This window comes from Dreissena polymorpha, chromosome 2 (assembly GCF_020536995.1).
Source record: "Dreissena polymorpha isolate Duluth1 chromosome 2, UMN_Dpol_1.0, whole genome shotgun sequence".
In the NCBI taxonomy this organism is placed as follows: Eukaryota; Metazoa; Mollusca; class Bivalvia; order Myida; family Dreissenidae; genus Dreissena; species Dreissena polymorpha.
The window spans coordinates 72,224,348-72,240,743 of NC_068356.1; the positions used below are offsets into that span (position 1 = coordinate 72,224,348).

The following is a 16,396-nucleotide window of genomic DNA, read 5'->3' on the forward strand; positions in this document are numbered from 1 at the left end:
GTGAAAGTTCTGTTTAAAAAAAGTGAAATAAAGACCGAAATGTTGAACACTAACGAAAAATTATTAATTGATACTAACATAAGACCGTAAAGACCTGAACAAAATATACTTTACATTTAAATTATAACATGAATGTTTACTTATAAATTATAACAAATTCTTCATTCTTTTCATCCGCGGACTTCTTTGTGTCGTAGTCCTAAATGCCTCCAAATGGAGGTGCGTGATGCGTCTAAGTATAGAGGTGACCAATAACGTAGTGACGTCACCATCTATGTTTAGAATGCATTACTGCTGTTCAAATGAACCGGAGCAGTTTATTCTTATAATAGCCGTTGGTAAACTCGGTTGCATTTGCAGATTTCTGCATACAAACATAATTATGTTTAAACTTGCACAATGTTTATTGATCTATGGTAAATGCCCTTATTGTACGAGAAAATAATTTAATATATAAATACACAAAGAATGGAAAACATTCCAGTACACAACAGATAAATGAGTAGAAATACCCGTGTACAAAATGGGACGTTCCCAATTCCAGTGTGGTGCTATTTTTACCATCTTATACTTTACATAGCCTCTATGCCTAACGTGAATTAAATAGGAAGCAAACATAGCAGATTATTCAAGAACTGTGCGATATGTGTATGGCTTGTTGTACATTCTTAATATTTAAGTTAAATGTCAAAAGTACATGCTTTGGTAATAAACAATGCACATTACACGAAATAAGGAAGAAATGTGATCAATTGACAATTCAGATATGTCGACATACAGTACATGTAGAAAACATGTGGAAATAAGTCGCGTTTATAATAAATCGTCAAAAAATTGGGGAAAATGAACGCTATAAGTATGCCATTTTATGACGCAATCAATCAGCTGATTCATTATACGGATGGCGAAAAATTATGTCATATGACTAGATTTAAAGGTTGAAGGTCGTATAATTTTGAAGCTTAAGTTTGTCGACTTTCTTTCTTATGAAAATTCATTCAGTGGTAAAGTAAATATAAATAACAAAATAACAAAACAAAAAATCGTGTAATTTATATATTTTATTTCAACATTTCTATTGGTGAATATGTCATATATATATATTTCTGCCAAAATATGCACATTTTCTTCTAATGGGTGACCTTAAAAATTCGATCAATGAACCAAACAATATCGACCTAATTTTTAGCGCATATACGCATGACGTCATTTAAAAAGTAGTCCGTGCACGCGACAGGTATTATTCCACAGTGTTGAATACAAGCAAGTATATTCCACAACGTGTTATACCGTCCAATGTCGCGGTGAAAATGGGATAAAGTATGATAAACATCTCAACACATCAAACGCAGATTGGTGCTTAATATCATTGTCAATGTGATATCAAGTGCGTCGCTACGATGAGTATGGAAGTGTCATAGAGATGATTATATGGTAATTTGATTCATTTATAATTAAACTCTTATGTCTTGTAAAATACGAGCAATATTGTTGGTGTAAATAACACAGACGCGGGGTCGATACTATCGTGTTATTTAGATAGACAACATAAAAAACAGCCTATTCATATTTCAGCCTAGCCCAACTTAATAAAACTTGCATTGATGGGTCATCAGAAAAAAACCACTTCCACGATGGTGTTCTTCATATCGATATTTATCAAATTATGTGTATCATTTACAAGCAGATAGAGTTGCATATCACTATACATACGTCGTAGTTTTGTATGATTGCATATGAGGCCAGTCAGGGAACCGTTTTTTATTCAGCACATAGCCCCTATTAGACATTTTGTCAACAATAAGATACACATATATTATTATTTTAGCAAGTGTTTCAACCACTTCGAGTGATAATTTATATTTTTAATGGTGCAAATAGCAAAATACACGGCAAGAAACAATCTGCAGACAAGTCTGTATACAGAACACATTAACTGGCACTTCAGCCATGCTTAAAAGCTTCGATGGGCTCCTTCGATGGGCTATAATCACAACTACGATCCAAGTGATGCCAACGATGATGCTAGTAATGATGAATCTCAGTGTTGTATTCGAAATCCACTTGGCAGCATCGTATTGCCCACTGTAAGCCAGGGATGTTGCAAGCAGTCAATAAACATTTAATCATTGAATTGTGTTTCAAATCGTTGAGTTTATGTTTTTTTATTCTCAGTTAAATGTCCTTCAACTGACCAATTAATTATGCACTTTTAATATTCGTTTATTGATTACCATAAATTGTATGGACATATTGTATTTGAATATTATTATATCCAATAACATGTCAATGCACAAGGAATATGAGCATTTATCTCGGTCAGAATGATATATGCACTAGTGTACCTGGGTTGCAAAGATGATGGCCACCAGTCCTAATTGACAGCAAAAGCCGAGCCAAGAACATATTGCCAAACCAGTATAATCTGGAGAACGGGGCTGCACCACGCGCACCATGTTCTGCGTCGGCTGGCTTACCACCTGCAAACATAATCGTTATATTTTTTGAAACATGTTATCAGAAAATTACTTTCGCTGAATAACATATTTATATGAATAAGTACGTCAATGTTTACACACATATTGTTTTTTAACTTACCACAACAGAATTTGAAGAATGGATTTTTCTTCCTGTAGGCGCATAGCTTGAGTGATATTCCCGAATCTCCGTGGGCACAGCCTCATATGCTGGAGGTGGGTCTTTTATTTACATAACAAAAACAGGATCATATAATTTTTGTGTGGATAATACTCAAAGAAACTAAGAATTAATTATTCATCTAAACCTTTTCTTATTTATATAAAGCCTAATGTAATTATATATATAAAGGTGATACTCAAGTTGACTAAAAGTAACCTACGCATGTAAAAAAATACGTTTTACTTATAACACATCTTAAATGATCAAATATTAAATAATTTGTTGTCATCCATACTTGTCTTTGATTAACATCATATTTTTCAGTAGCCTTACCATAATCGGAAAGTCTATACTAGCCACAATGGGCATATGTAAATTCAGTTTGTATAACATGTAGGTTTCACGCAAAATAATCTAGTATCACATTATAAAACCCAAATTTCAAAATGGTGTTATCTTATGAAAAACAACAACATGTGAATCAGTTCAGATAATGAGAAGACAATACTAAACATTACGTACACATAATTGGTATCAAAAAGACACTCATATAAAACAAGACTATAGCCAAGCAATATTTGTCGCATACCGGCTCCACCATTGTCAGAAATTCCACCATTGTCAGATTTTTTTAAATATTTGTTGCCATAGCAACCATAATTTTTGACGTAGGAACAACATGAAATGACGTGCATAAGGTCCATATTGTCATATATCCATGGTTCTAGTTTCATGAAAATATATATAAAGAACTTTTAAGTTATTGCAGGATCCAGAAAACCACCATTTTCAGCAGTATTTCTAGTCTATTTGTTGCCATAGCAACCAGAATTTTTGACGTAAGAACAAAATTAAATGACGTGCATAATGTCCATATTGCCATCTATCCATGTTTCAAATTTCATGAAAAAATAGTAAGAGCTTTTAAAGTTATCGCAGGATCCAGAAAAGTGTGACTGACTGACGGACTGACGGATGGACGGATGGACGGACGGACTGACGGACAGAGCGCAACCCATAAGTCTCCTCCGGTGAAACCGGTAGGGGACAATAACTGTTAAAGTTATTTAGGGGCTGAGCATAGTTGCTAATCTTACTAGCACATGTTTTATTTTCACTACGACAACGAGTTAATATTTTAACGTTAGCACACGAGTCACACGTAGGAATTCCACATTTGTTTTCTATAGAATCTACACAACAATCACGATGAATAACAGAAACATTAAATAGTGTGTTTACGCTCATACATTTAAGAAAATATGAAAACGTTAACTATTATCCCATAATCATTTGATAATCTAACCGAACCGTAAAAACGTATTCGACTCACCTTTTGCGTCTGCCATTGTATATAAGGAATGTCAATAGTACAGTTATCGTAACCTGTTTTTCACACGACACGTGTAACCCGCGTCGAAAGGAAACAAATTTTATTTTAAACTAATAATGCAAAGTCTAGTATTCTTTGTTATCTAAAATTCCATCAATCAAGCTGTGTGTGTGTGAACCAAATTGGTTATGACAAGGAAGATTTTGGACGATATTTCTTTTTATAGTTACCCGGAAGTTAACAAAATCTAAAACTATATTGTTAAATTATCATTTGTTGACATTTTCTGTACTGTTATTATTAATTGTATTTATATTTCGTTGATCGTGTTTATGCAAAAATTCCTTTCAAATTATAATACTATCACAATATAATTTAATTAACTGTTGATCATATAATAACTAACCTACTGTGTTTGAAATGGATCGTTTAATCAAATTTGTGTTGCAAATCATAATACAATATCAATATGGCATGTAATGTCTATTCGTTATAACAATATAAACGAATGTTTCATCAATATTATTTATTTATTTGATGATGGTTATAAGTTTAAATATAAATGTTTCTACTCTTGTCAGAATTTGTTGTTTTGGATGTCTATACAAAAGCTGTGTTCATAATCAAGCGCAAAAGAATCATGTTCAAACATAAGTTACTATTCATATGGCTGGACAACTTTCTCCGATTGAATGTACTCCCGGGTAACATTGTCAAAGTTACATTCTGCCGCTTTGATGGTGTCTTCTTGATTCTCGGTGATGGGTAAGTGATGCGTATAATTTACCTTGTTTATTCTTTTTTTTAGAAGATGACGGTTTGATAGATGTATCTTTTTTTTCGTTGTGTTGGTTGTCCCGTCGTCGTTCTTGTAGCTCCTCCTACGCGGCGAAATGAAGTTGGTGGCGAATGACGTTGATATGCCGCAGTTGCATGTCAGCGTTACCATGCAAAACGCACATCCGCTTTCAGTGGTCGTCGTCTAGCCGTGGCTGGTCTTCTTAAATTTGTCGACTTCAATGAATGAGATCAATCCGTTTAAAATTTACCACGAAGTGGGTCGTCGACTTACTGTCACGAGCGTCGTCTTGCAATTGTTGTCAATGTTTCTCTGGATGTCTGTCTGGAAGGCATCAACACAGGATCTCGAAGTGCACACCGGCTACGCGTTAAGCTCAATATCTCAGACGCATTGTTCTTTTCCGGTCTGCGCTGTCTTGAACAAGCCTACTGAAAGTGCGATCGTGGATGACGTGGACACCGATCGCAAATGGACATAAATTCGCAAAAGTTAACTCGTGTGGTAGAATGGGCATATACACTGCTATAATACAACGAATTAGATGCGGTTCTACCACTCATATCGACTGCCGAGAGGGTAGCCAGGGGCTGAATTTATTTATATAAAAAATTGGGGGGAGGGTTGATTTTGTGCTTATTTTTGCCCCCATATGAATTTCTTGCGCAAAATACCCTACCTAAATTGTAGGTAAATGAATTCCCTTTTCGATGATATAAATGTGATGTTTGTAATTTACGGCTATATCGCAATACCGTCGGCACCGCTGGAATTTTGGGGAAAATATCGCAATATGTGGCACGGGTTCAACATCGGTAAGCCGCTCCAGCAATTTTTGGCGTGCAAACCCGTTGCTTATAATTACATGCTAATATAATCGATTTCGTATAAGTTCAACACCTGTTTCCTAACACTAAATGCACAAATAACTGATGTGTAGCATATTCAATGCAACAAACTTTCCACGATTAAAATTTGTCCATCGCGGAGGTCGAGGCAAAGTTGCAAACAAAGTAGTTCGTCACTATAATTATGTTGTCAATATATACACATACTTCGGCGTTTTTTAATTCAATAGGTTGGGTTAACATATCTTTGATAAAGTGTAATGAATTTTCATTCTCTGATTCGACGGTTCCGTTGCCTAAGGTTATTTTGAGTAATAAATTGTAATGCATATTGTCAAAATTTGAAAGTGATATCATTTTATTGAAAACCTTATTTTATAAATTCAACATTTTTTTATCACGCCTAGTAGAAATTTAATGTTAGTTCCGTTCCGTTACCTGAGGTTATTTTGAGTGATAATTGTAATGCATTTTGTCAAAATTTGAAAGTGATCTCATTTTATTTAAAAACCTTTTTTTATAAATTCAACATTTTTATCACGCCTAGTAGAAACTTAATGTTATTGCATTATTAAGACTAAGCATATACTAATAAGGAAACCTTTCATTTTGTTCTTGTCACTTTAAGCAATTAACATAACATTAAGCCATGGCAATTGTGAAGGAAAATGAAACTCATGTTGATTTCAAAAAATTAAAGCAGCCAATATTTATTTGAGAAAGTCGAATTTATTCTTTGTAAAACGTGAAGGAACCCGAAAAATTTGCTCACCTAGATTTCCAATATTAATGACTAAAAGTAACTAATTAATTAGGTCAAAAGTAATGTATTAGTCAAACGTAATCCGGAATAACCATAGCGTTGTAAATTGTTAAGTGAATGAATCACTTTACAAACAAAGACACTATTAAAATATTGACACGCTAGCGTGTAACGATAAGGTGAGTAGGTGTTCATCGCTAAGTCAGTATAGACAGCCTACGGTACAGTATCTCATTGCAGTAAAAATATATGACAACGGACCAGGAGCACACCTTCTATTTATTGACTTGTAAACAGATCGTTAGTGGAATGCTTGCATAGAAAATAATGTACACAATAAACGCATATGTAGAAAAGCGTGTTAAGTGATTAGTTTCATGTCAGAGGAAGTTATTCGCGTTTTATAACTTATCTTACGGTAACATCGAAGCATACCCAAAAATTAGATATACCAAATGAAATTTTAAAACGTGCTAAAAAGTAAGGTAAAAACAAAGACACAACCAAAACAACAAACATGAATGCCATAGTTTGGCGAGCGAAAGCACAATGAATATTTTACAAAAGAAATGTGAATTGTTAAGTCTGTATGGAATTGACAACAATACAAATATTTACAAAAAACAAGACATGTAAGCTATGAGTTTAGAATAGTCAATGTATCGTTTAAGATTTTGATTGATAAGAAAATAGTTTAACGAATGTCAAACAAAACACACGACAGCAAAATAAGAGGGGTTGAGTTTAGTTCCTGTGATAGTGGTCACTATATACCGCTATCGTAGTATCCGCAGTAAACCACTAGCCGTAGAATCCACTGCTTGGGGTAGAACCGAGTTGTGCCATATTTACAGCATCACCGATGACAATTACAGCTCGCACGATAACCACGACATACATACAAAGCAGTGTGATGCCAATCGCGAGACTGGCGATAGCCAGCCTTTTGGCGAGGCGGGAGTGGCGTTCTGCCTCCCTGTACTGTCCGATATTGGCCATCGTCTTGGACTGAAATACAGGAGAACATATGCGAAAGACGCAAGTACATTCAATAACTGATGAGACATTAAATTTACTAATTCGTATTTGCATAACTGACCATTGTATCGATATTTTGAAATAACATACTTTATATCAACGAATACCTAAGTAACTCAAGTAACCATTACATTTGAAAGCGGCCTTCTATATTGCTATAATTTAAAGCAAACTTCTAATATACCTGCATAGCGTTGAAAATGGCCAAAAGACCGACTGGAGTGAAGCAGAAAATACACGCCAATACAGCTGCTACAGTGTAATCTTCAGGTCGAGCTGGAATCACGTGACATTCGTGCCAGGGTTGCTGATTAACTGCTGTCTAGGAATAAAACATAAAACAAGCTGACTTTTATTTGCATTAAAATTATTCCTTTAAATCGTTCTTTATTCAGTCGGCGGTATTAACAATTCTGCTACAATATAGTTTACTGTGTGTAGCGTAATGCGATGCAAAAATACGCACACAAGTCGACGAACATGTCATTAAATTTTATGTTTGCTATTTTAAACGAACTCTTTCCAAGGTCCACCAAGTATTTTATCTACACGAAACATGGGCCGCGCGAAACAAGAAACGAAAGTAATCTCTTTCTCTCTCTCTGGCTGTTTGTTGTATTCCCTCCTGAACTATAGAAGATAATATATTAATATGCCTTGAAACACTCGATGGTACCGCGTGCAACACTTCCGACGGGAACGTCAGCATAAGAGCGTGAGTCACAATAACAACGGAAATTAACAAATGAACATAATATAAAGGAAGAGACAAGCCAATTATACATAATTAAACACCGAGTGGCAAACATTATTTGACGTTTTTACCCAAATGCGAGGGAATCTTATTTGAAAATTAATTAGGAACTGACCACGTTTTAAACATTGTATGCTATTTGAATATTTTAGCAAAATTGGGCTATAACGTTTACACAATTATGTCCAACAAAAATAATTTCAAGAAATAATTGTTTTCTGTCATTTGCTTTACCTGATATGTTGATTATATATCAGCTTCTAAAACGTTTGTTTGCTGTATATTCTGGCTATATAAGTACTTCTTTAACGTCTACTAATAGCCTTTTGAATATTAAAAAATTATCAGGAAAAAACGCGAAAATATTTTTTGTTATACAATGTGTTTTGACAATTGCCGCTCCTTGTGATGTTCTACGTAGCGTGGTTCAATTCTCTAATCGACGGGCGAATTTTAACTCTAATGCGTTTGTTGAACTCAATGACGAATTTGTATTAATGTTCATAGTATGTTATAAACATGTTAATACCTGACAATAACATGTATTATGATCCATTAAGCTCATAACGGTAAGATCATACCAAGCAAAGGAGTGTTCAGTTATCTGACACTTTTATTGCTTAACCTACAAGATATATGAACCATACCTGGCGATATTACCAAATATGTAACTCAAAAGGCTTTTTTTTAAATACGTACCCTCTGTGTTTCGTACAGCACATTATGTTGGTTTGGGCTAGTTGTCCTGGTAAGGGGAACATGCGGCGGATTAGCGGGGTAATCTGCACACAGTAGAGGTTCGTCGGATTCTACACACCAGCAACAGAAAAAAATAAACATATTTAAATCTCAATGAGTCCTGTGAGTGAATATGTCTTTTTTAGAATGTGTTGACATTTTTTTTTGCGATATTTTCTCTAACAGTGTTTTACTTGTCTTGCTTGTGTTCATCTGCGTAGTGTCGATTGTTTATTTATTTTATTACTAAAGCGTTTTTAGATTCCTGTTTCGGCCTAGATGTAATTCATGACAAACATCCTAAACAGTATCTATACGTTTTTAATGTGCATATATTTATATTATATTAAATTGCTAAATTGCGGTAATTTAGATAAAAAAAACATCATTATCACAGTCAGTTCTTCACCCGACCTTGTTAATGACAAAACCCCCATCGGCACTGAACTTGTATGTTGCTTATATGAAGTCATATAGATTTGAGGCAATTATATTGTAATATCAGTTTTTATTTTCTTCAGTATTTTTGTGTTAACAATACTTAAAACAAGAAGCTTTGGTGGATCATTACACTTTCACATGTATACACGCATACTGAAAAGAAATGGCAATTCTTGACTAATTGATATTGAGCAACGAACAATGCTGCCAATGCCTGAAACAAGCTTTAAACGATTGTAACGAAGGTTATACAAATTGGGTTACACATGTTAAGAACAAGTTAAATAACTATGGATTTGGTTATGTAGTTAAAAATCCAAACGTTGTGCGCGTAAAAAGTTGTATTAGATAGTTCTAATGTAGCTTTGTTGACAATTTTAAACAAGAGAGGTATGTTAAAATGAATAACAGTTCTTTAATAGACAGTTTTGCATTTCATCGTTCCTAAAAATTGTATTGTAACTCTGTTGCTCTGGTATCCTTCCTTCCATTTAGTCATTAAATTTTAGTTAAATTTTAAGCGTTCTAATTCCCTTTTATTATTAAGATTTTATTAAGTATCAACTACATTCCTTAGTTTTACAAAAACATTTAGAATATAGCATCATATAGTTAATAAGTCAGATCATCATCGTAGAAATACATGAAGAAGCAGCATTATTGGGTGTAAAAGATCCATATTACATAGATTTATTGTTTATGTGACTGTAATGTACTATACAAATAACTGTTAATGAAAATTAATGTAATACCAAAAAAGAATAACTGTATAGACTGCCACGATAATTTATAAAAACGAAAATTATTCTAGCAATGATAAAAAGCTGTATGATCTATACAGGCGTATACTATTCAAATAAATGAAACGAAGCTTAAAAAAACATTAATAGAACAACGCCCATCAGAGAGAAAATTTTGATAACATTTAACGATATATTTCAGATGACTTATGTATGTATAGATGAAACATTAAAATCAAATCAAATGACGAAATTCAGAAGCGATGACCCGATGACGTCAACAATAGCGAAATCAACAGTACTGATAAATCGAATTACCAACAAAACCAGCTGTGTCTATTGAACATTCTAGAAACAAACGTATACAACGGTCGTTCCATTAATAATTTCAAACTTTGAGAGAAGAAAGATATAGTTCATTGAAAACTAACAAGCAATTGTTTTTAGGAACGTCAGCATCATACAATGCATAAAAGCAGCTTTAGTTATATGAAATACTATCCTAAATAATACAGTTAAATAGATTGTATTAGCCCTTGATAGAACTTACGTGTTCTTGACATATATTGTGTTTAGTTGTATGTGTATGTTTTTTGGATAACTTGTTACGTAATATTATGTTATTATTCTTTTTAATGTAAAAACACATGTAAATTTTAGTAAGAAGGCCATGTTCTTTTAAGTCCGAAAACACTACATGTATGTCTTTCTAAATATAAAACCAACAACGTGACACTCAGCTTAAAACATTATCAAAACTGGTGTAAACGCATTAGAATGAGTCAATGAAATACATTGGCGGTTTTAAGCGGTTTAAGGGATGACAATCCTTACTTTTAGTCCATAATAAATCACAAATAATATAAGTATATTTTACCTACGTTGAATTGTTATTAACAATAAAAAGCCAACATACAAACAAATAAATGATATTAAGTCTTAGCATCATTATTTTCAAATAGCGTAAGCTGCATATTTATTATTGTTAACATATAAATCGAAGATTGACATAATCAAAATTAAAATTATTATGATAACATACAACTACAACACTCGCAGTTTCTATCACAATACCGATAATATTATTGTTGTGACAACACCAATAAACCTTTTCGATAGCAGCCCTGTTCTGTATAGGCAACTGATCGATTGTAAATTTAATATGTCATCCTTATATCCAGGTTCTGTAAGTGGAATCAACGCACTCATTGCACAGTTGCACTTTTTTCAAATGTTACCTTTTGCTTAACATGCTTAGTTCGAATACTACACACACAGATACAAATGAGAAATGTTCAGTGATTGCTTTAGACTTGTAATGTAAAATAATTTGAGGTGTAAACCGTTATTAGAGATTAACTAGTATTATAATGTTAATGTCAAACTCCATTAATCGTTCCAAATTGAATTAAAAAAAATAAACAATAAACTATGCATGTTGATTAGAATTTATTTGTTACGTGTTGCTTCATTGTAACCTTCTGAAACGATTGTAGGGAAACAACTTCATCTCGAATTTATAAGATTATAAAGAATAAGCATGATGAAGATCCATTGACATTTATTATTTCAAACTGTGTTCGATGTTTCGCTGTAAATTAAACCTTCTGAAGGCTAACTGACCTGCTTTCCACTATTAAATTGCATATATGAATTATTAGAAAGGGAAAGAATGCCGGAAATAATTGAATGATCAATAACCAACATAGTTAATTGATATTGCTTAAAAATATTATGCTTCACAGCTAGGTAAAGCCTTACGATTTGAGCAAAGAAGTACTCTAGGATCGACAAGAAACGTGATTTTCAACATCATCCTTAGGGCGAATTGTATAATTGCTGCTATTGCAGGCCCGTGGCCAGGGTTTTGAAAAGGGGGGTGCGAATTTTGCCATCGACGATTGTTATTGAGCAACGAAGTGGCGAAGGGGGTATGTGCAGGAGGGGATGTCCCCCTCCTGCAATCGGGGGCTTTGGAGGTCCTCCCCCAAGAAAGTTTTGAAAATGAAACGTAAACTACTTCATTCTGGTCACTTTTTAACTGTATTTAGAGACTGAAGTTATAGAGCATTTTTATATGAAATTTCACTTTCATTGACCATACTCAGTGACTGATCGAGATGAATATGATATAACATACATGTATTCCCCACCACGTTTTTCAATAACCACCTTTTTTGATCAGTCACGAATATACATCATTTTATGCGGTGTTTAACCCGACACTAGTATGCGCGCACACACTTTGTTTACATATGCAACAACAAATTTATAGAATGTTAAATCAAACAATAAGAACGGTATAAAATATCATTATTTATTGGAATCTTGGAATCTTGATAACATTGGTGTGTTTCACCATTCCAACATTCTACCATTTATAAATCGAGCTAATTAAATGGAAATATTTGACTTTTTTTCTAAACAATATTTTGTCTGCTGCTATGGATAGTACCAGAGGGTTAGCATTGCTCTAAACGTGCTAATAGTGCTTTGTACAACAAACACTGATTAACAAAACTGGGTCTTCTCTAATCTGCATCAATAATCAACAGAAATCAAAATGGTATTACTGGTTACCTTATTTTTTTAAAACTATTTTAACAAATAAGTTATCTTTTTCTAAACGAATTTCAGAAAAATATAACACTTAAGGTTTCAATAACCACAAACTACTGGCCCTTTGGTCTCAAAGTCCTTAACAATGTATACCAGGACTTCGAAGAAAAAAGATGTACTTATTTGCCTATTATATGCTCAAGATACGTCACAGTTGATGAAAATTAAACATTAACGTCAACATAATCATATGTTATAACGTTTTAAATTCATTATAACAACTGTTTGAGAGTAGGACATTCAAGTTCGACATAATTAAAACATTGTGGAAAGTTACGTATGTGGAACAGAACAGATGCCATTAGGGGTTGGTAAACTACTAAAAAGCTGCATTGCTTTGAAGAAATGATTTGTTTTCTTGTCATTCAACAACAAAATAAGCCTATCTTGATCATGGCTGATATTTGTGTTGCTGGAAAACCATTTAGGGTATCCGAAAATGATTGTACGGGGATATAACAAAAAGACAACGCAGTCTGTCGAAAATGCTGTGCAATTGTTATAAGTCGTGGCTTCATCATTTTGTTATGATATCTATTAAAGTTTTGGTTTTAACAGACATTAATAACGATGACAAAAATTACATAACAATCATTTAGTATCAAATATCTATAAATAAGTATCGATTTTATACGGATTAAAGTGGCAGGCTAATAATTATGCATTATACAGAAAACAAATATCCATTTATAACAAAGATTCCAATTCCATTTTGCGGGGACCGGCTTCCTAGATCTTCTCAAATTGTTCTGTCAAAACTTCTGTTGATTTCAACAATTCTACGGTAAAAAAAAATTGTAAATAAAAATCACGCGCTATCTTGGGAATGACTTAATCGAGAAATTAATTGTATGGTAACCTGTCGGTTGCATATTGAAGACAACATTATTTTAACGCTTAAATACGAAGACTCACTGGGTTCCTGGAAAAAATAAATAACCCTTTTTTTCCTCAAATAAAGTTGGTTGCAACTTATAGTACAATTTTTTTACTCGTCAAAAAAGATTGGGTGCACCCAACGCACCCCCTCCCCCGGCTACGGGTATGTATTGTGTACTTGTAGGGGTATTACTTCAAAGACGCGCGGTTTCAAATTAAATCTTATGTGACCTTGGTACAAATAATTACGTGTTCTAAAAATCAAAATGTGCATTCAATTGTAACCAACAACAAACATTTCTGAAACATGATTCATAGGATAAAAATTATCGAGCGACGAAAACGTTTTGTTTTTGCATAAAACTTGCATAAAACTTGCGTGAGATATACACTTTGTTTGCAAAATAATTAAAGTGTTCAACGCAGCTTAACATTACGCATACTTACTATGCTATATATTTAACGATCGCGTGTAGATGATATTTAGATCTGTACACTCAAAAAAATAAAACAATCTTTAAAACCATGAATAATATTTAAAAAATATATATACTATGTTAATCCTCTAGACGTTTAATAATGAAAAGAAGTTAATTACAAGTATTTTACAAACTATGCATATATACATCACAATAATGCGTTTTTGACTTACCTCTTCTGTCGGCCATTGTATAATTAGAATGAAACGACTGACTAAAACACGTTTAATGTCTTAAACTTCCTGGTTCTCATACATCAATTCCGATTCCGATTCAGGCTGGTTTGAGATACGCTTCGAGTATTTTCTAACATCAACGCTGAATTAACACGGAACACGTTAATACCAGTAAGAGGTCACCAAAAAAGTGGGGTTATACATCGCACAGAGGCGTAGCGAAGGAGGGGCGGGGGATTTGCCCCGACGCCAACATGAGTTGGCGCCTGAAAAGGGTTCGTTGTATTCGTGTTAGAATTCCTTTTAATAGAGGTGCTTTTCCTTATTTTTCTAGGACGATTGTGAAAATTATGTTGGACCCACGCCTAGGAAGAATAGTTGTGTGTATACTTGTTGAATACTTTTTAAACCGCACTATTGCAGATGGCCAACAATAAATAAATTAATAAAGATTAATGTCCAGCAAAAGTAAAACTGAAATGATAAGTACTGCGAAATTTATTTACGAAGCAAATAAATTTTACATCATCTCGATTCGTAATTATATATTTAATCAGTAATCAATAAATTATCTTGATGTTAATGGTAAAATTGAAACATTATCATGCTAGGAATGTGTACCTTGTGTGTTTTGGCCATCACTTGCAAATATAAAATTAATTTTCAAATGTGAGGGCTATGAACCTGTATATGCTTTATAGATAAATAAATGAATGTTGCTGTTGTTGTATACTCACATATATATAATAAATGCTCATTTTCATATGTGAGGGCTATAAACTTTTATGTTTTTGTTGTTGTATACTCACATATATATAATAAATGCTCATTTTCATATGTGAGGGCTATAAACTTGTATAGGCTTTATTGATAAATACATGTTGTTGTTTGTTGTATTCTTGCATATATTAAATTAATTCTCATTTTCATATGTGAGGGCTATGAACTCGTATAAGCTTCATTGATGAATTGATGTTGTTGTTGTCGTTGTATATATATATATCATAACATACACAAAGAATTGCATAATAATATGACGAAACAGAGCATCACGTAATTTACTTAAATTTTTCAAGTCATTTATTTAAAATATTCCACGTAGATAAGATTCTAAAAATTCTATTTCAGACACACACACACACATATAACATTCGTATTCACAAATGTTTATTTCTCCAAATAATAGTAAAAATTCTTCCAATGGTATGTCTTGTAAGTAATTAGTAAATATAAGATGTGCAGTTGCAATATCAGATGCAATTATGTATTCCCTTCATAACTTACCATGTTAACCAGTTCATAACACTATCGTCCAATTTCTATTTTCTACCATTACTTATAAATTGATAATGCATATATAATGTAGGCTATGAGCTTGTATACGCTTTACTGCTGAATAAATGTTGTTGTTGTGTGTAAGGCTCACTCAGTTGATCGAAAAGCATTGCCGAATTGTATTGTTCATTTAAAATTAACAAATTCTAGCCACAAGTAAACATGCAGTTCTCAAGTATTTTGTGGATGAAAGTTATTGCGATCACTTTTAAGCAGGAATCTGAAACACATTGGAGTGCGATGTATGAATTTGTATCAGGAATTTTTTAGGGATAAGGAAAATAGTTAAATTACTAGCAATCAGAAAATATTGATCAGACAAAAGATACTAGAACTGATGCAGAAAGGTTTGTTGCGAATGTTGTGGACTTATATTTCCTCTCGTTAATCTATTTCTGGAACGATATTCTAGGAAGAATTGATCGGGTTTCAAAACGTCTTCAGGACCCTATCATGAATTTCCATGATGCAGCATCTGATCCTGAGGCATTGGAAAGACAAATTAACGCGCGATTGTTTGTGCACTTAACAGAACAAAGTTAAGATGCGAGGAAAGGGGGATTGAAATTCAAAAACGAACCAGGAGAAGGAGGAGGATGCCTGGAGTAGTGGCACGGGATGCCGGGCTTTCTGCAGAAGAGAAGGTTGTGTGCGTAATGAAGAGTGTTTTGTAATATATTTCAACATGAAATAACAACTAGATTCATTTGCCTCAATGACTTGAACAATTTATTTTTACCGATGTTCACAATCCTGTTAGAAGTGAGGATTTGAACTGTTAAACGAGATTCAGGACTGTGAAATGTACTTACTA

General features: G+C 33.4%; 2 protein-coding genes across 2 annotated transcripts; both read right to left on the reverse strand.

The window, feature by feature from the left end:
• Positions 1–1,853: 1,853 nt before the first annotated feature.
• LOC127870306 (uncharacterized) lies at positions 1,854–4,126 on the reverse strand. The gene is made up of 4 exons (XM_052412941.1): positions 3,974–4,126; positions 2,599–2,699; positions 2,346–2,480; positions 1,854–2,085 (listed from the first exon to the last, which is right to left on the reverse strand). Exons 1-4 carry the CDS (start codon positions 3,987–3,989, stop codon positions 2,026–2,028), a joined length of 312 nt encoding a protein of 103 aa, XP_052268901.1. The 5' UTR covers positions 3,990–4,126; the 3' UTR covers positions 1,854–2,025.
• A 2,203-nt stretch (positions 4,127–6,329) lies between these two features.
• LOC127867578 (uncharacterized) lies at positions 6,330–14,390 on the reverse strand. Its single transcript, XM_052408851.1, has 4 exons — positions 14,245–14,390; positions 8,875–8,984; positions 7,606–7,743; positions 6,330–7,391 (listed from the first exon to the last, which is right to left on the reverse strand). Exons 1-4 carry the CDS (start codon positions 14,258–14,260, stop codon positions 7,185–7,187), a joined length of 471 nt encoding a protein of 156 aa, XP_052264811.1. The 5' UTR covers positions 14,261–14,390; the 3' UTR covers positions 6,330–7,184.
• Positions 14,391–16,396: the final 2,006 nt, after the last annotated feature.

What these genes read in the sequence shown, in the direction of transcription:
- LOC127870306 (XM_052412941.1), bottom strand. An exon ending in ATTCTTCAAATTCTGTTGTG is followed by an intron (nt 2,481 to 2,598) that starts GTAAGTTAAAAA and finishes TTATGTTTGCAG; the next exon opens with GTGGTAAGCCAGCCGACGCA. An exon ending in CCATCATCTTTGCAACCCAG is followed by an intron (nt 2,086 to 2,345) that starts GTACACTAGTGC and finishes CCTGGCTTACAG; the next exon opens with TGGGCAATACGATGCTGCCA.
- LOC127867578 (XM_052408851.1), bottom strand. An exon ending in TGCTGTACGAAACACAGAGG is followed by an intron (nt 7,744 to 8,874) that starts GTACGTATTTAA and finishes TTTTATTCCTAG; the next exon opens with ACAGCAGTTAATCAGCAACC. An exon ending in CCATTTTCAACGCTATGCAG is followed by an intron (nt 7,392 to 7,605) that starts GTATATTAGAAG and finishes CCTGTATTTCAG; the next exon opens with TCCAAGACGATGGCCAATAT.